Here is a 13,969-nt window from a genome sequence, read left to right as displayed (position 1 = left end):
TCACTGAAAATAAAATATTACAAAGTTCTGTTCTGTTTGAGTTTTAATAAGCACTTTTAGAAAGGTTTTATCACCGTTGTCCTTTTTAAGTCTGTTGTTATGTGTTTTTAAAATGTTTAATTGTTCTCATTTAGAAAAATGTACATTTTGCGGTAACTTACTTCCACATCTGCAGAAATTGTATTGATTGTTTTTCAACAGCATCTCAGCAGCTTCTTTGGATTTTTATCTCTACACAGCCTAAGTCAATTTATGTATTTATAGTATTTTTTTTAAGATATTTTCCTTCCAGTGGGTGTTCTCCACTTTCCTTTGATCACTTTACCAAATAGTTTACAGAACTTAGATTTCCAAGGACCTTTCTGTTGATGAGAAGTTATTATTTTTTAAAATTGCAATACTAAACATCTACTGTGTATTAAAGTTACTTAATAAATCTTATTTTCAGTCCAGTTCTTATAAACCTCCTTGGTGTTCTGGTATTGTAGAGCAATATGCCAAACTGTTGGATATGTTATTGGCCTTTAAGGATCAGTAAGTAAGTTGAACGGGTTATTCGTTGAAATTTCACACAATCCTGAAATCTTCTATTGCTTTTTGAACAGACTTTAAAATTAAAAATAGCAACTTCGTGTAGTGTCTGTAATGTGCAGGGACATCTGTTCTAATTAATATTATTTTGTTCCATTTGCATTGAAGTTAAACAAAAAAAAACTCCAAAAACCAACCCCCCCAAACCCCGAAAAGATGTCACCGTGCATACTTGTAAACTGCCTAATGCACAGTATTATTGAAAAAGCTGCACTCCTTTGTGAAGGCTGAATTTGCAATTGTCATACGAATTCAGCAGTGCACTTGCTGTTGTTATACTGTCCACAACTTTGCTAAACGGATAGTTTCCTCACCATCTGTAGTAACAGTGGAAAACTTTTGAAACGGTCAAAGCAACTTGTATGTTCTTTCAAGTGTTCACTACTCCGGATTTATTAATAAATAATTTTAATTACTTAAAGTACATGCTTAGTAAAATGAAGATGAATGTTCAATTGCTATAAAATGTTTGTCTACAAAAATGTAAATGGATAGAAATATAGATCAAATTTTCCTCCAGAACACCAACAAAACAATTTTAAACACTTTACATCAATAAAACTAAAAAGATTGATCTATAATTGAAAGTTAAATAAGTCAAATCCAACCATAAAGTTATTTGTATCCTGGAAAAACATATACATTCTAGTCTTGCAGTACCGGTATATGAGATATATTAGAAGAACCATAGAAGCAGACTCCGAGATTTAGGATAGTGACTGGAGAGAAGTAGGTGAGCCATAAAATAACCACATTGAGTAATGTAGGTAGAAAAAATTATCTGAAATTACATCTGAAATATCCTCTTTCTTTTTTCTACTTTACAGAGTTTTTTAGCATATCTTGACACTTTTGTGTACACACATCCATGCACATGCACGCATGTATAAGTTTGCACACAGGTACATACACATGTATGCATATAAACCTACAATTCTTAATATCTGTAGGGATACTAACATTTACATGAACTGCAGTTTTCTAGAGTTACTTTAAGTAGGTGATGAGATATTTACTTGACCAGAGGAGTCTGTTGCGTGGAAATGGTTAAAAAAATCTCTGTGACCCTCAAAATAATTGTTATACTCCCCTCACCAAACAGCTATAAGTCACACAAAAAACAAACAAACAAACAAACAAACCCTCACCAAAAAACCCAAAGAAAATCTTCAGTGATTCACAAACATGCAAAACCTAAAGTAGTTGAGGACTCAAAAATTTTATCAGTATTCCTTACCATCAAAGTATATCCCTATTTTTAAAAGCGCAAACCTATTTGTTGGAATATTTCCCTGTTCTAGCAGAATCACTGCAGTCTTATCAAACTGACCATGTGCCCTTTAGCTCAAAACATCTGCCTCAATGGTGCTCCATTTTCAAAATGTTACTATGGGGACATAAGCATAATTCCATGGCTATGTGAGTTAGACCAAAGACATCTAGCCCCTAACCTGTTTCCAGATGTGGGCAATAGTTTATGTCAAGGCGAGAGTATAAATTGAATATATTGGTATGTTCAGTGGCAAATTTAGTGGCAAATACTTCTACAGTATCTTCACATTCTGTGAAGAAACATTTCCTTTTATTTGACCTGAGTTTAACATCTGCTGGTTTTAGCATTTTTTAGCATTGGTTTCATATCATCTTCCTAATTCAGTATCATCATATAACAAATCAAGATATGTAAAATTAGGGCAATGACACTTTGGAAGTTTCTCATACAAAGGATAGGAGATCATTTAAAGACAATTTTAGTAGACTGTATTTGTATGAATCTTCAATATGTGCGCTTTTTTTTTTTTTTTTAGTGGTCAATTGTTCTGATCCTGGAATTCCAGCAAATTCTATAAGAGAAAGTAAAATTGAACATGGAAATTTCACGTATGGCACAGTGGTATTTTATGACTGTAATCCTGGATATTTTTTATTTGGCTCTTCAGTGTTAATTTGTCAACCAAATGGCCACTGGGACAAACCTCTACCTGAATGCATTAGTAAGTAGATAATGTGTGTGCTTCTACAAAGAATGTGCACTAGACTAACTATTATTTTACACATTTCCATAGGTGTCATGACAGCAATTAGAACATTCATGTTTATATACTTTTTTGTGTGTGCAGTAACGATGGAAGGTCTCAGTAGCAGCTGAAATAGCACAGTTACATTGTTATTGTGTGTAGAAAATAACATAGAAACCTTTGGAAATGCAAGGACCAAAACAAACATCTCTGAATGCTTCAGCATGATGATCTCTGTTAGCAGGACAAGAAGGTCAAAATACATCCACTGAATTTTCTAATATTTGGCCTCCACTGACCGTTAAACTATAATCACACAGAAACTTAAAACTATAGTAACCAATTATTGACTTAAGTCACTATAGTATTTTCTGGAGTTCTCTTGGGACAACAGCAAGATCAGACTATCTGTAAAGACAGTAAACAAATAGTAATGATACTGTAAAGCATCAAGAGCGTCCTCTGGATCACATCCTGTTTCCCACACCAGCAGATGTACCTGAACATCATAGTCACCTACAATCTACTCACTAAGCCAAGTGGATCAATACAAGGAGGTTGCTTTGTGTTCTGGCTTGTGATGAACAACTTCCTAACTATGATGTAGGTATAGCCACAGATGTTTCATAGATTTTTAATTGGTTGGAAGAGCTGGTTTTCCCAATTCTCTATAAGTTTATGAAAAAGGTTTTGGTTTAGGAGCAAAATTTCTCTCTGAGAAAGGTCAAAAGCTTTATTTTCTAGAAATTAAAGGGAAAACAAGCTAAGGGTTCTTTATTCAGGAATCATGGACTGATATTTGCAATATTGTAGATATTAGTTCTCAGTTTTAGCTTTATTAATTTTCTTTAACTGAGGTTTCTTCAATTCTGCTATTCTTTGTCTAAGAAAAAAAATTATATCTGAAACTTTATTTCTTATAAATGTTAAAACCTTTAGTTCTGAAAATTATCTCTTTCTTTGATGGAATAAATATCTTGATTGCAAGTCATGATTAAACTTAGAGTCTAACTGTTGTGTCATTAAATTTTAAGGTAATATTATCATTACAGAAAGATATATGTTACTTAAGGGCAACATCTACAAAGAGAAATTCTAAAGGTAAACGTGCAAAGATTTCTCTTCTATACTTTTGTATTCTGACATCACGGTCCTCTCAGAATTGTCACAAATAATTTAATAATACAGATTTTAGTCTTCTTATAAGCTGACCTTTGAGAATACTTTTAAAAGGACATCCTTGGGTTTATTTCTGTCATTTATACAGAGGGATCAATGAATCCTAACCTAGGCACTATCCATGATATTTTGTAATCATAAAGTTTACCAAAACTTATTCTGCAGCTACTGAATATTTTTTATAAGTGCCTTCTGGCTTCTGTAGTGTTTTGCAAATTGTTTCCCTTTTAGACATATGCAAGGCAGTCATTTAGTAGTTTACACATTTTTCCACTATAAGAGCAATAGAAAAGAAATAGGATGTTCCTCTTTGATCCAGGCTGGATTATTCTTTTGACCTAGCTGGATATCACTCTCTCGCTAACTTGTCTCAGAGAACCTAACTTTTATTGAAGTATTGTTAGTGTAATGGACAAGAAACACAGTAATAAAGGAAAATTCTTCACCTGTAAAATGACTCAATTCCTTTGAAATTTGTTGCAGCTAGACTTCTAGTTTCTATAAATCTGTTAAGAAACAGAAATCAGCATTGGTCTGGACTGGACCATTATGCTCTTTCAACAGTCCTTCTGAATTAAAGACTTCTAGGGGTACATGTCACTTAGGCACATGTTGCTAGTAAAACACTTAAAATTTGAAAAGTACTCTAAATCACAGGTAAGTTTGGACAATATACCTCGAATAATTCCAGCAACCATATAAAGGAATTTTTTGTAATACAAATTATTCTCAATTTAGTTCTGATACGCATGGTCTTATTTGTTATTTTTAAGCTACTGAGATGTGAGTACACAACCCTCACCTTCCAAGCCTGAAATCCAAATAATGTAGACTATTTCCTAGACTGCTTTCTTGGTTATTGTGACCACTGTACATTTGCTGGGCTCAGTATAACTTTGTGTAATTTTTATTGGTGTTTGGTAGGAATTTGGCTCTTTCATTAAATCAATTTTCATGTCAACCTGTGGGTCTTCTTTTCCCAATACCCCTGGCTGGTGATAGAGCAACTACTATAGCCCTGGACACTTTTTTTTTTTTCTGAAGAGTACCTGTATAAGTGTGCACGCGCATGTGTTCATGCCATAAAAATAAATTTGGGCATCAATATCTATATCTAAAGTACCTCTTTGGCATCTCCAAACATTTGTTTCAAAGCTTTTGGTCTATAACATATTTTGTATTTCTATTCACATACTATAAAACCCCCAAACCCTGAGAGGATCAACCTCTTCATGGAATTCATGTATGGAGTTATGAAAATGACAACTATGAATTGTGCGATCAGTGATAATAACCTTTTTTTATCTCCAATAATTATGCATTGTAGTGATTGACTGTGGCCATCCTGGCGTTCCTCCTAACGCGGTCCTGTCTGGAGATAAATATACATTTGGGTCTACTGTTCATTACACCTGCACAGGTAGACGATCGCTGTTAGGGCAGTCATCTCGTACATGTCAGTTAAATGGACACTGGAGTGGATCTCTTCCTCATTGCTCAGGTAATATATTTGAATTAATGACTGTGCCCTGAAGCTGTTCTAAATTTATTTTTATTTTATCAGAAGGCAATTTTACAATCTAGAGAATCATGTATAAATCTGATGTCCTATCTCAGTAGAAGTAAAAAACCTGCAAAAACAAAATGAGACTAAATGATTAGCAAGAAAATAGTTTGGGGTAAGTAGGCTTTCTCAGTAAGATTTAATATGAATAGGAAATTGTGTATTCAATAGCATGTTATTTTGAAAATATTTCCTATGTGACTTCTGGAAAGAGTATCAATTTCCATCAGGAGACCTTGTACTACTGTCTCTTCAAGATGATAGCTTAATTTTCTTTTTTAAATTGCAAAATATCTACTGACTGGATGACACCTCAGGTATATCTTAATTGCATAATACATCCATCTTTATAATAAGGCCAAAGGGACTCCACATAATTTCAAGATACGATGCTCATTTATTTGAGGGAACACCATTTAATCCTTGCAATAGATTAGCCCTCACTGAAGTCAAGATATGTTTTCTGAACAACTTAATGCTTAGGAATGTTCTGTTTCACAACTCCAGTTTGATTCACTTATCAGCAGTGATCAAGTGAAAAACAGAAAACCAAGTCACGTGCTAATTTGGGATATGGTTAAATCTGATTTCTTAGAGTATGGAAACATATATTGTGGTAGAGCTTAATCATGTTATCAATTTTAATTTTTAATAAATACTGGGTGGAGGCTCTTTCTTGTCATCCTTATGTTTTCATTATATAGTTTAAAGAGATCAGTGCACTTTTGGGCATTATTCAAACCTAGGTAGTTCAGGGTACTTAGATAAATGATCTTGCTCTACAAGTACCTCTTCTTTCAAAAATTTGCCGTTACAACATGTGACAGAAACCAGAAAATATGAACAACTAATTTAATTCCTTAACTTTCTATTAATAGGAACAAAACCCAGTTTCTCATAGCCTCTTATGTTTAGAGCTATGTACCAGAAATCAAAGCTTCATGTGAAATTACATTGCTTGTCACCATTTAGACCTGGCCAGTGACTAAAGCCATGCAGTCATTTTATTTTCTTCAGGAGAAAACAAAACAACTACTTAAGGGTCAAGGTGGGGTATAAGGGAGGGCTAAACATGCCACTTACAGCTGCTGGCAAAAGACAGACTGGACTAGGGGAAACAAAATCAATTTAATTCAAAATGACAAAAACACAAACAATTCACCAATTAAATTAGGGTAGGACAGAAAAAGACAACAAGATCTTAAAAATACCTTCCCCCTCCTTTTCCTGGGACCGGCTTTCCAGTGCCATAACCTTAAGTCACTGCATTTTTCAGGAGTCCCATATCCATTCCTCTGCTCCCAGGCTCTCTTTCTCTCCAGCCCATCCACCCCTCTGCTGGACCCTCTACAGCCTGTCCGCGTCTCCCGCCTGTGCTCAGTGAGTTAGGTATCTCACCACAGACTGAGGGAAATATTGCTGTACCAGTGTGTATTCTGCAAGCTTCCCCTGGCTGCCTCGGCAATGACTGTGTGGCAGTTCTTCCTCTCCTGTTCTACCCTCTCCAAAACAAAAGGGTACGCCAGAAAACGAAAGGTGTTTCCCCCCCTTAAACAGGCTTTTTTGCAGAGGTGCTGATGAGCACAGCCTGGGCCAGAGGCAGGAGCAAAATGAGAGTCAGGGGTGCCCCCCTGCCTGTGGAGCCTCTCCCATGGACCACACTAGTGGCCCCATACCCCACTACTGAAACCGCACCAAAACAAAGGTGGCAGCCTCCTCCCCTGCAGCCAAAACCTGCCAAATCCCAAACCAGAACATTAATAAATGATGAGGTATATGTCTGTGAATACCAAATTCAAAATAGGTTAATCAAAAATGTTTTTACAGCTAATATGTATATTTGATTTTGTGAAAAAATCCTCTTTACATAAAATCTACTTATTTTATTTTCCCATAATTATATAGGTGGCAGCCTCCTCCCCTGCAGCCAAAACCTGCCAAATCCCAAACCAGAACATTAATAAATGATGAGGTATATGTCTGTGAATACCAAATTCAAAATAGGTTAATCAAAAATGTTTTTACAGCTAATATGTATATTTGATTTTGTGAAAAAATCCTCTTTACATAAAATCTACTTATTTTATTTTCCCATAATTATATAAGGAAAAAATCTAATTTATGAATTAAAATAAGTAAAAGAAATAGACCAAAATATCAAGGAATACAAATAGAAAACCTGAAAACGTATGTAAAAATATCAAAGAAAGCTTATTAAAATTAAGACTGTTTTATAATAACCCTGCTATTAAATTAAAGTTCAAGTATCTTGAGAGAAACATTCATAAGTGAGGTACATGAAAACCCTTTTTTCTTTGTTCTGGTGACGATTTTTGTACCCAAGATAGGAAATTCTAATCAGATCTAAAGAGTTTTTCCCCACACATGAAAAACATTTCTTTGACATAGATTGAAATGTTAATCATAGCAAATCAAACTGTGACAGAATACAAACTGTTATTTTCTTTAGCTCTACTGTACCAAACTACAATTCTAGCTTAGGACAGCTTTAAGACTTTGTTTCAAAGTGTATTGAGATTTTTCTTTTCAAAGCATATATTTGAAATATTTTCTCATTTTAAAATATTTTTTGCAGTTTACCACACAGAATTTCCATATTTTGTATTTAAAAATATGTGAAAACATTAGCTTTCATTATTAATATTGATAACTTAATATCTTCATTTTTAATACATATTAAAGCTTTTAAGTTAGTATGTTTTGGTTGATTATATTAATAACAAATAATATAGAATTTTTAACTAACAAGATACATCATGTTGTTCGTTTTGTATATGGAGAAGAATCCAAACAGAAAATATCAGGTCAGCAAACACAAGGTGATCAAATTTTTTCACATCATCCCTAAGTCAGTTTCCTTTTTGTCACATGGCACTTTGGGTTCACATCCTAGAACTAGAAGGAATTGTCATGTCCCATTGATATCTACTGGCATTCATAAACAGAGTTTTCGTTCATGCATATCAGCTGGAGTTAGACATTTATAGCAACTTAGAATTCCTCGTAAGTAAGTGCACCGATGGATGTGTACTTCCTTAAGTGGTCTAAATACCCTCATTTTCATTAAGATTAAATGCCAGCAGAGAATTTGTTACATATTTAGTTTAGGGATGGCTCATAACTGACTGTGAAAATCACTTAGATGAATCTCTGCATGCGGTAATAAAAATATGTTCTGTTATGATATCATTGATTATATCACTGTCGCTTCCTGATGTGATTAGTCATTTAGAAAAATTATTTCTGTAACCTTCAGTCAAAAGAGCTGGTGGTCAACTTCCCAGAGATTAAAACAGTAATAATTCATGGGGATAATTAGGCATTAGGAAAGAATACATGATTTCATGTACAAAAGGAATATGTAATTTATACTTGACATAACAAAAAGCCTCTTTTCATTTTTTCGTCCTAAAATTATTTTAGACATAATTTTAAGTAACTTGCCAAAAACTGAGGTGGTATTGTAAAGACTTTACAAGTATAGAACAATGAAAAGGCCCTGTTCCAAATTCTTCATAGTCTAAATAAATAATATTCAAAAATGTAAGATATGGATTACAAAAAAAAAATATCTTGATGTAGAACATTTTAAAATTATTGTAAAAATATGTACCAGTCTATTTTCAAACTAAAGGGATGTTAAGTAACCTGAGTAGCTTGGTCATAAAGTAATTTGAAAGCTTATACAATTTTTTTCTTACTTTAATTTGGAACTATTTACAATTTGTTTTTAAACAGGGCTGTCAAGCTGCTTTACCAATCTGTGTCACATGATAAAATGGTTAAATGGAGAAGTGCCTAAACTTTTGAGTCTGTAATTTTGAACCAGACAGTCAGCTAGCTTTTGTACTTGCTTGAGTTAATTTGTTATTTCTGAAAGCATTAACATACATCGACCATGTGCCTTTTTTTTTTTCACCATCTACACCATGTAATAGGCATGATTACGTTAGTTTGTTTGATTATTCTTGAGTAAAGGTGCCAGTTTAAGCTTGGTTAACTTAAGTAATTAGTGGGGATGGTTCACAATTAGCCTACTTTGACAGTCGCTTCAGCAAGGGGTTGAATAGGTAGTATGAGCTGCCAGGTTTGTACTCTTTGCATTTCCAAGCAAAGTTCTGCCCTTTTCTTTGATGCTCCAGAGATTCCTTCAGACCGAGGCTCCATAGCTACATTCTCTTTTCCCACAAGCCTATAGGAGTTTTGTAGATCAGCTCCTGTGAGGTGCTTAGTTATATTGTTTTTAAATTAATTTGTGGAGAAAGAAGGACGAATGGCCTATATGAAAGGAAATCAAAAGTAGTAAGCATGACCTACAAAACTGCAGGTTGGCACATGAACTAGCTTCATAAGTGATGAAAATATGATCACCTTCTTGGATACATTAGACTAAAACAAGTATTTCCTCATAAACCATAATTCTCAAAGCAAAGTAAGCCAGTTCTACTCTTCCTCCTTTCACTATTCAAATCCATATGTGTAAGGAGATATGTCCAACCAGTCACTCTGACAGTCTAGTTTACACACGCTCAGTGCCAACTAAGGCAAGGGAAGCTCTGTGTTCCTCTGCATCTACAACTCCAGGGTCCTAACTTCCCATAGAACCCCTAGATAGGGAGTTTCTCGCTTTTGGTCTTCTGGGAACTTAGAGCAGATGATTTTGTTTACTACTTCTTTGCAAGAAATTCTCTTATTACTCCCATTTAAGCATAGATAAATATCAGAAAACAATGGCTATTCTACAGAAAGTATTCTTTAAATAATTTCTACAAATCTTTTAATATATTTGTCTCTCATATGAAGCTATAACGACATTCTTCAGTACTTGAATTAAAGTTTTCTAGCTGATTCTTAACATATTTCTTGTTTACTGTAACTAACTAAAACAAAATGCATATCTGCTCTCAAAAACATTAGGGTGTTCAACTATTTTTTGTATAGAGGACTCCTCAGTTTATTCACAACCTGTCACAGAAAACCGTAAGCTAAACATCTGTGGATGAAAACCTGAACATTCTAGAATTCTAGAACACCTGAATTCTAGAATTCAACTATTTTCTGTTGAAACTCTGTAACATAATATAGCTTCAGCTTTTAAAACATTCAAAACTAGCTTAAAGACCTTCAAAAAGATAAAGTAGCAGATCCTAAGTACTTATTATGAGATTTTAAATACTGACTTTCTGTGCAAACACAGTGTTTTCTAGAGCTTCCTGAAAGTTCTTACCATAAAAGGAGAATTAGATGTATAATCTTAGATACTGTTATTGATATAATATTTATCACTATGTTGATTATTTCAAAATTGATACACAACAGAGAGTAGAAAACATTAACCCTCTGTCTTAGAATTTGATTAAATGTTTCTTGCCGCAGGAGATTTTAGCTATCAGGCAGTCTTGATGTGAACTTTCAACATTTCTGTAAATCAAGGAAATGTTTCATGTCAGATGTACATAAAATGCTGATTGGAGCTTTCATTAAATGGTAAAACTGTCACAACTGTTATGATATAAAACTCGGAAGTATCTTATGAACACTTTTTATAGGCAAGCAAGAACATTATTTTACAATCAGGACCAAGTTTAGCATGGTCTAAGTGAAAACTTGAGACAAATATAATTTCTGTTATGTACTTACACAAAAGAAAGAAAAAGAAATTATTTGAGAATCAAGTAATTTTTCAATTATAGGGATTCACACCCACTGAGATATATTTTTTCTCAAAATATAAATATATGTTTATTTATAAACACATAGAAACATAGTTTACATGCAGTATCATAATATTTCATATTTATTCTAACATTTACATTCTCAATTCTAGGTGATACAACTGGTTCTTGTGGTGATCCAGGTATCCCAGGTCATGGGTCTAGAGAAGAAAACAATTTCAAAATTAAAAGCACTGTACATTTCAGCTGTGATGTTGGGTATATCCTCCATGGCTCAGAAGAAAGGACATGTATGGCAAATGGAAGTTGGACAGGGAAACAACCTGAATGCAAAGGTAAATCACAGAAGATCCACTCTGTTTTTAGAATGTCTTGTTAAACATGTTAACCAGAAAACCAATTAACATGCCGGGTTTCTGTTGTGAATGGCTGGCATGGTTTAGTTTCCACTGGCAACCAAGCACCATGCAGCAGCTCTCTCATTCCAGGAAGGAGAAAATACAACAAAAGGCTTAAGGGTCGAGACAAAGGACACCAATTATGGTTACAGCAAAACACAGATTCGACTTGGGGAAACAAATCCACTTTATTTTAAACAATAACAACACTACAGATTCACTAATCGAATCGTACTAGGACAGGGAGAAAAACAACAGGATCTTAAAATACATCTTGCCCCCACACCTCACTTCTTTCCTGAGCTCAGCTTTGCTACCTCCTTCCCCTCCACATGGCGAAGGCAGGAACAGAGGATGGGGGTTGTGTTCAGTCCCAGCCCACTCCATGTTGCTCCTACCCACTTCTTCCTCCTCAAGGGAAACACTCCTCACAGTCCATCCCTATGGCAACGTGGCATCTCTCCCACACAAGACAGTCCTCAACAAACTCCTCCAACTAGCGTGGGGATCACCCGTGGGCAGTGGTGCTCCCAGCGATGAACAGCCCCAGAGGGGGTGTCCCTCAGAGTCACAGCCTTTTTCAGGATTTGTCCCTGAGTTCAGCGTAGGCTCCTCCATGGGCTGCATATGGAACTTCTCTCCACTAGTGATCTCTGAGGACTGCAAGGATTGTTGTCTTGCCACAGGCTGAAGGGAAATAGCTGCTCCGGAGTGTGACCACAACCCCTTCCTCACTAACCGGGGTGATGGCATGAGTTTTCTCTCCCTCTGTCCTGCCCTCTGCTGAAGGGAAATAGCTGCTCCGGAGTGTGACCACAACCCCTTCCTCACTAACCGGGGTGATGGCATGAGTTTTCTCTCCCTCTGTCCTGCCCTCTTCCAAGACAAAAGAGAGCTCTGAAAACAAAAGGCTCTTGCCAAACAGATTTCCCCTCTTAAATATGTTTATCACAGAGGCGCTGATTGGCTCAGCCTTGTCCAGAATTGGGGCCAACTTGGAACCAGGGGAGCTTCCTCAAAGCTTCTTACCAGGGCTGAGTCCACCAGCCCTTCCTCTACTGCCAAAACCCCGCCAAACACAAGCCAGTAGCCTTCTGCCCCCACTACCAAACCCCTGCCAGACACAAACCCAGCACAATTGTATACAGTTGATTTTGGACTGACTGTAAATTTTTTTTTTATCAAGTTGGTACACCATAGCAGTGGCTTGGCATCAGGTGACAAATTTGAAATCAGTTCCTGGTACCCACGAAACTGCATGTTTTCCAAGTTTTGAGAAAAAAGAAAAGGTACACTGAACTGCTCATTTCTTCTCATTCTTCTCAGCATCAACTATATGTGCTATCCAGTACCAAAACAAAAAACAAAAAACCAAACTAAACTGAAAAGGAAGTAAATAAGGCCTCTAGAACTCAATTTTTGCTGATTTTTTTTTTTACCTAATTTTCAATTACAACCCTTATACATTTGAATTTCAGAAAAAAAAAGAGCTGTTTTAGGAAAATATTAATGTCAGGATTTCATTAAAAGTCTATGTCATAAATGATTGGCTTAAATCTTATTTAGTTATAAAATTTGACATGATTATTATTTTTCAATAGAAAATGAAAGGCTGAAACAAGTTTATTTGGAAAAAATCATTCTAGCAATTTCAAGCTCGATGTATTATCATAAAGGAAAGATCCAACAAGATATTTGTGGAGAATCATTTATTACCTTAATTATCTTGATTCAAATATAGGAAATAATTCCAAACAGACCCTTCTTCAAAGAGAACCTGTACTCTTATTTTTTACTTTCTCATTGTTGACTGCGTTATCTGTATGAAATAGTCATCTCATTTTAGAAACTTATTTCACAAGCTCGTTTTGTAATACTTTTTATGCTGAATGATTGCCATCCTGGTATAACATAAATATATATCTGTGTCTTTGTTGGTATCTGGAAGGATGTGCTCAGCTCAACTGAAATTTCTGCTGTTCTTCTTTGATCTTATTTATCACAGATATCAATTATGCTTTTACATTTTAAGGTACTTCTGGTGGGATTTTTCCCCTTAAAATACCTCTTGAAATTGTGAATCTGGTTCACAGATTCATATTCACTCGGATATATGGATATGTGTGTGAGTGTGTATGTGTGTGTGTATAGGTGCGAGTAATGTACACAGAGATTTATTGTTATAATTGAAGTCATATAGGTTAGATGTATACATGTAATCCCATAAAAAAGGCACATTCAAATTCCAAAGTTGAGTGTTGAAGAACACCTGGAAAAAACCTGGAAACACCAGGTTTACATCTGCCTGTGATAAAATAGTTTGACTCCATCCTGTACTCTGAATTAAGTCAGAAATGTACTTTGTTGCTATGAATGTGCACATACTATAGATTCAAATTAAATCTATATGATTCAAATTGACTAAATGATAATTATAAATCAGGCGTTTGGGGAGTTTGTCTTTGCAACTAAACTAGGTTTTCTTTAATGTAGATGTTAAACTCGTAGTCTGGGTTTCCCTAC

At 35.0% G+C, this 13,969-nt stretch overlaps 1 protein-coding gene across 1 annotated transcript in view; it reads left to right on the top strand.

Moving 5' to 3' along the window:
* LOC104492372 (CUB and sushi domain-containing protein 3-like) overlaps positions 1-13,969 on the top strand; it is a gene marked incomplete at both ends in the record, with an annotated part of 61,463 nt that overhangs the window by 18,635 nt on the left and 28,859 nt on the right. The window contains 3 exons of the mRNA XM_010134925.1: positions 2,400-2,585; positions 5,116-5,289; positions 11,231-11,383. Of these exons, the coding sequence (XP_010133227.1) occupies positions 2,400-2,585; positions 5,116-5,289; positions 11,231-11,383 (513 nt within the window). The remainder of the gene's footprint in view (positions 1-2,399; positions 2,586-5,115; positions 5,290-11,230; positions 11,384-13,969) is intronic.

The sequence above is a fragment of the Buceros rhinoceros genome, unplaced genomic scaffold, assembly GCF_000710305.1.
Source record: "Buceros rhinoceros silvestris isolate BGI_N320 unplaced genomic scaffold, ASM71030v1 scaffold4024, whole genome shotgun sequence".
In the NCBI taxonomy this organism is placed as follows: domain Eukaryota; kingdom Metazoa; phylum Chordata; class Aves; order Bucerotiformes; family Bucerotidae; genus Buceros; species Buceros rhinoceros.
Note: the sequence above shows the minus strand (reverse complement) of the source record. Positions and strands in the feature narration are given on the sequence as shown.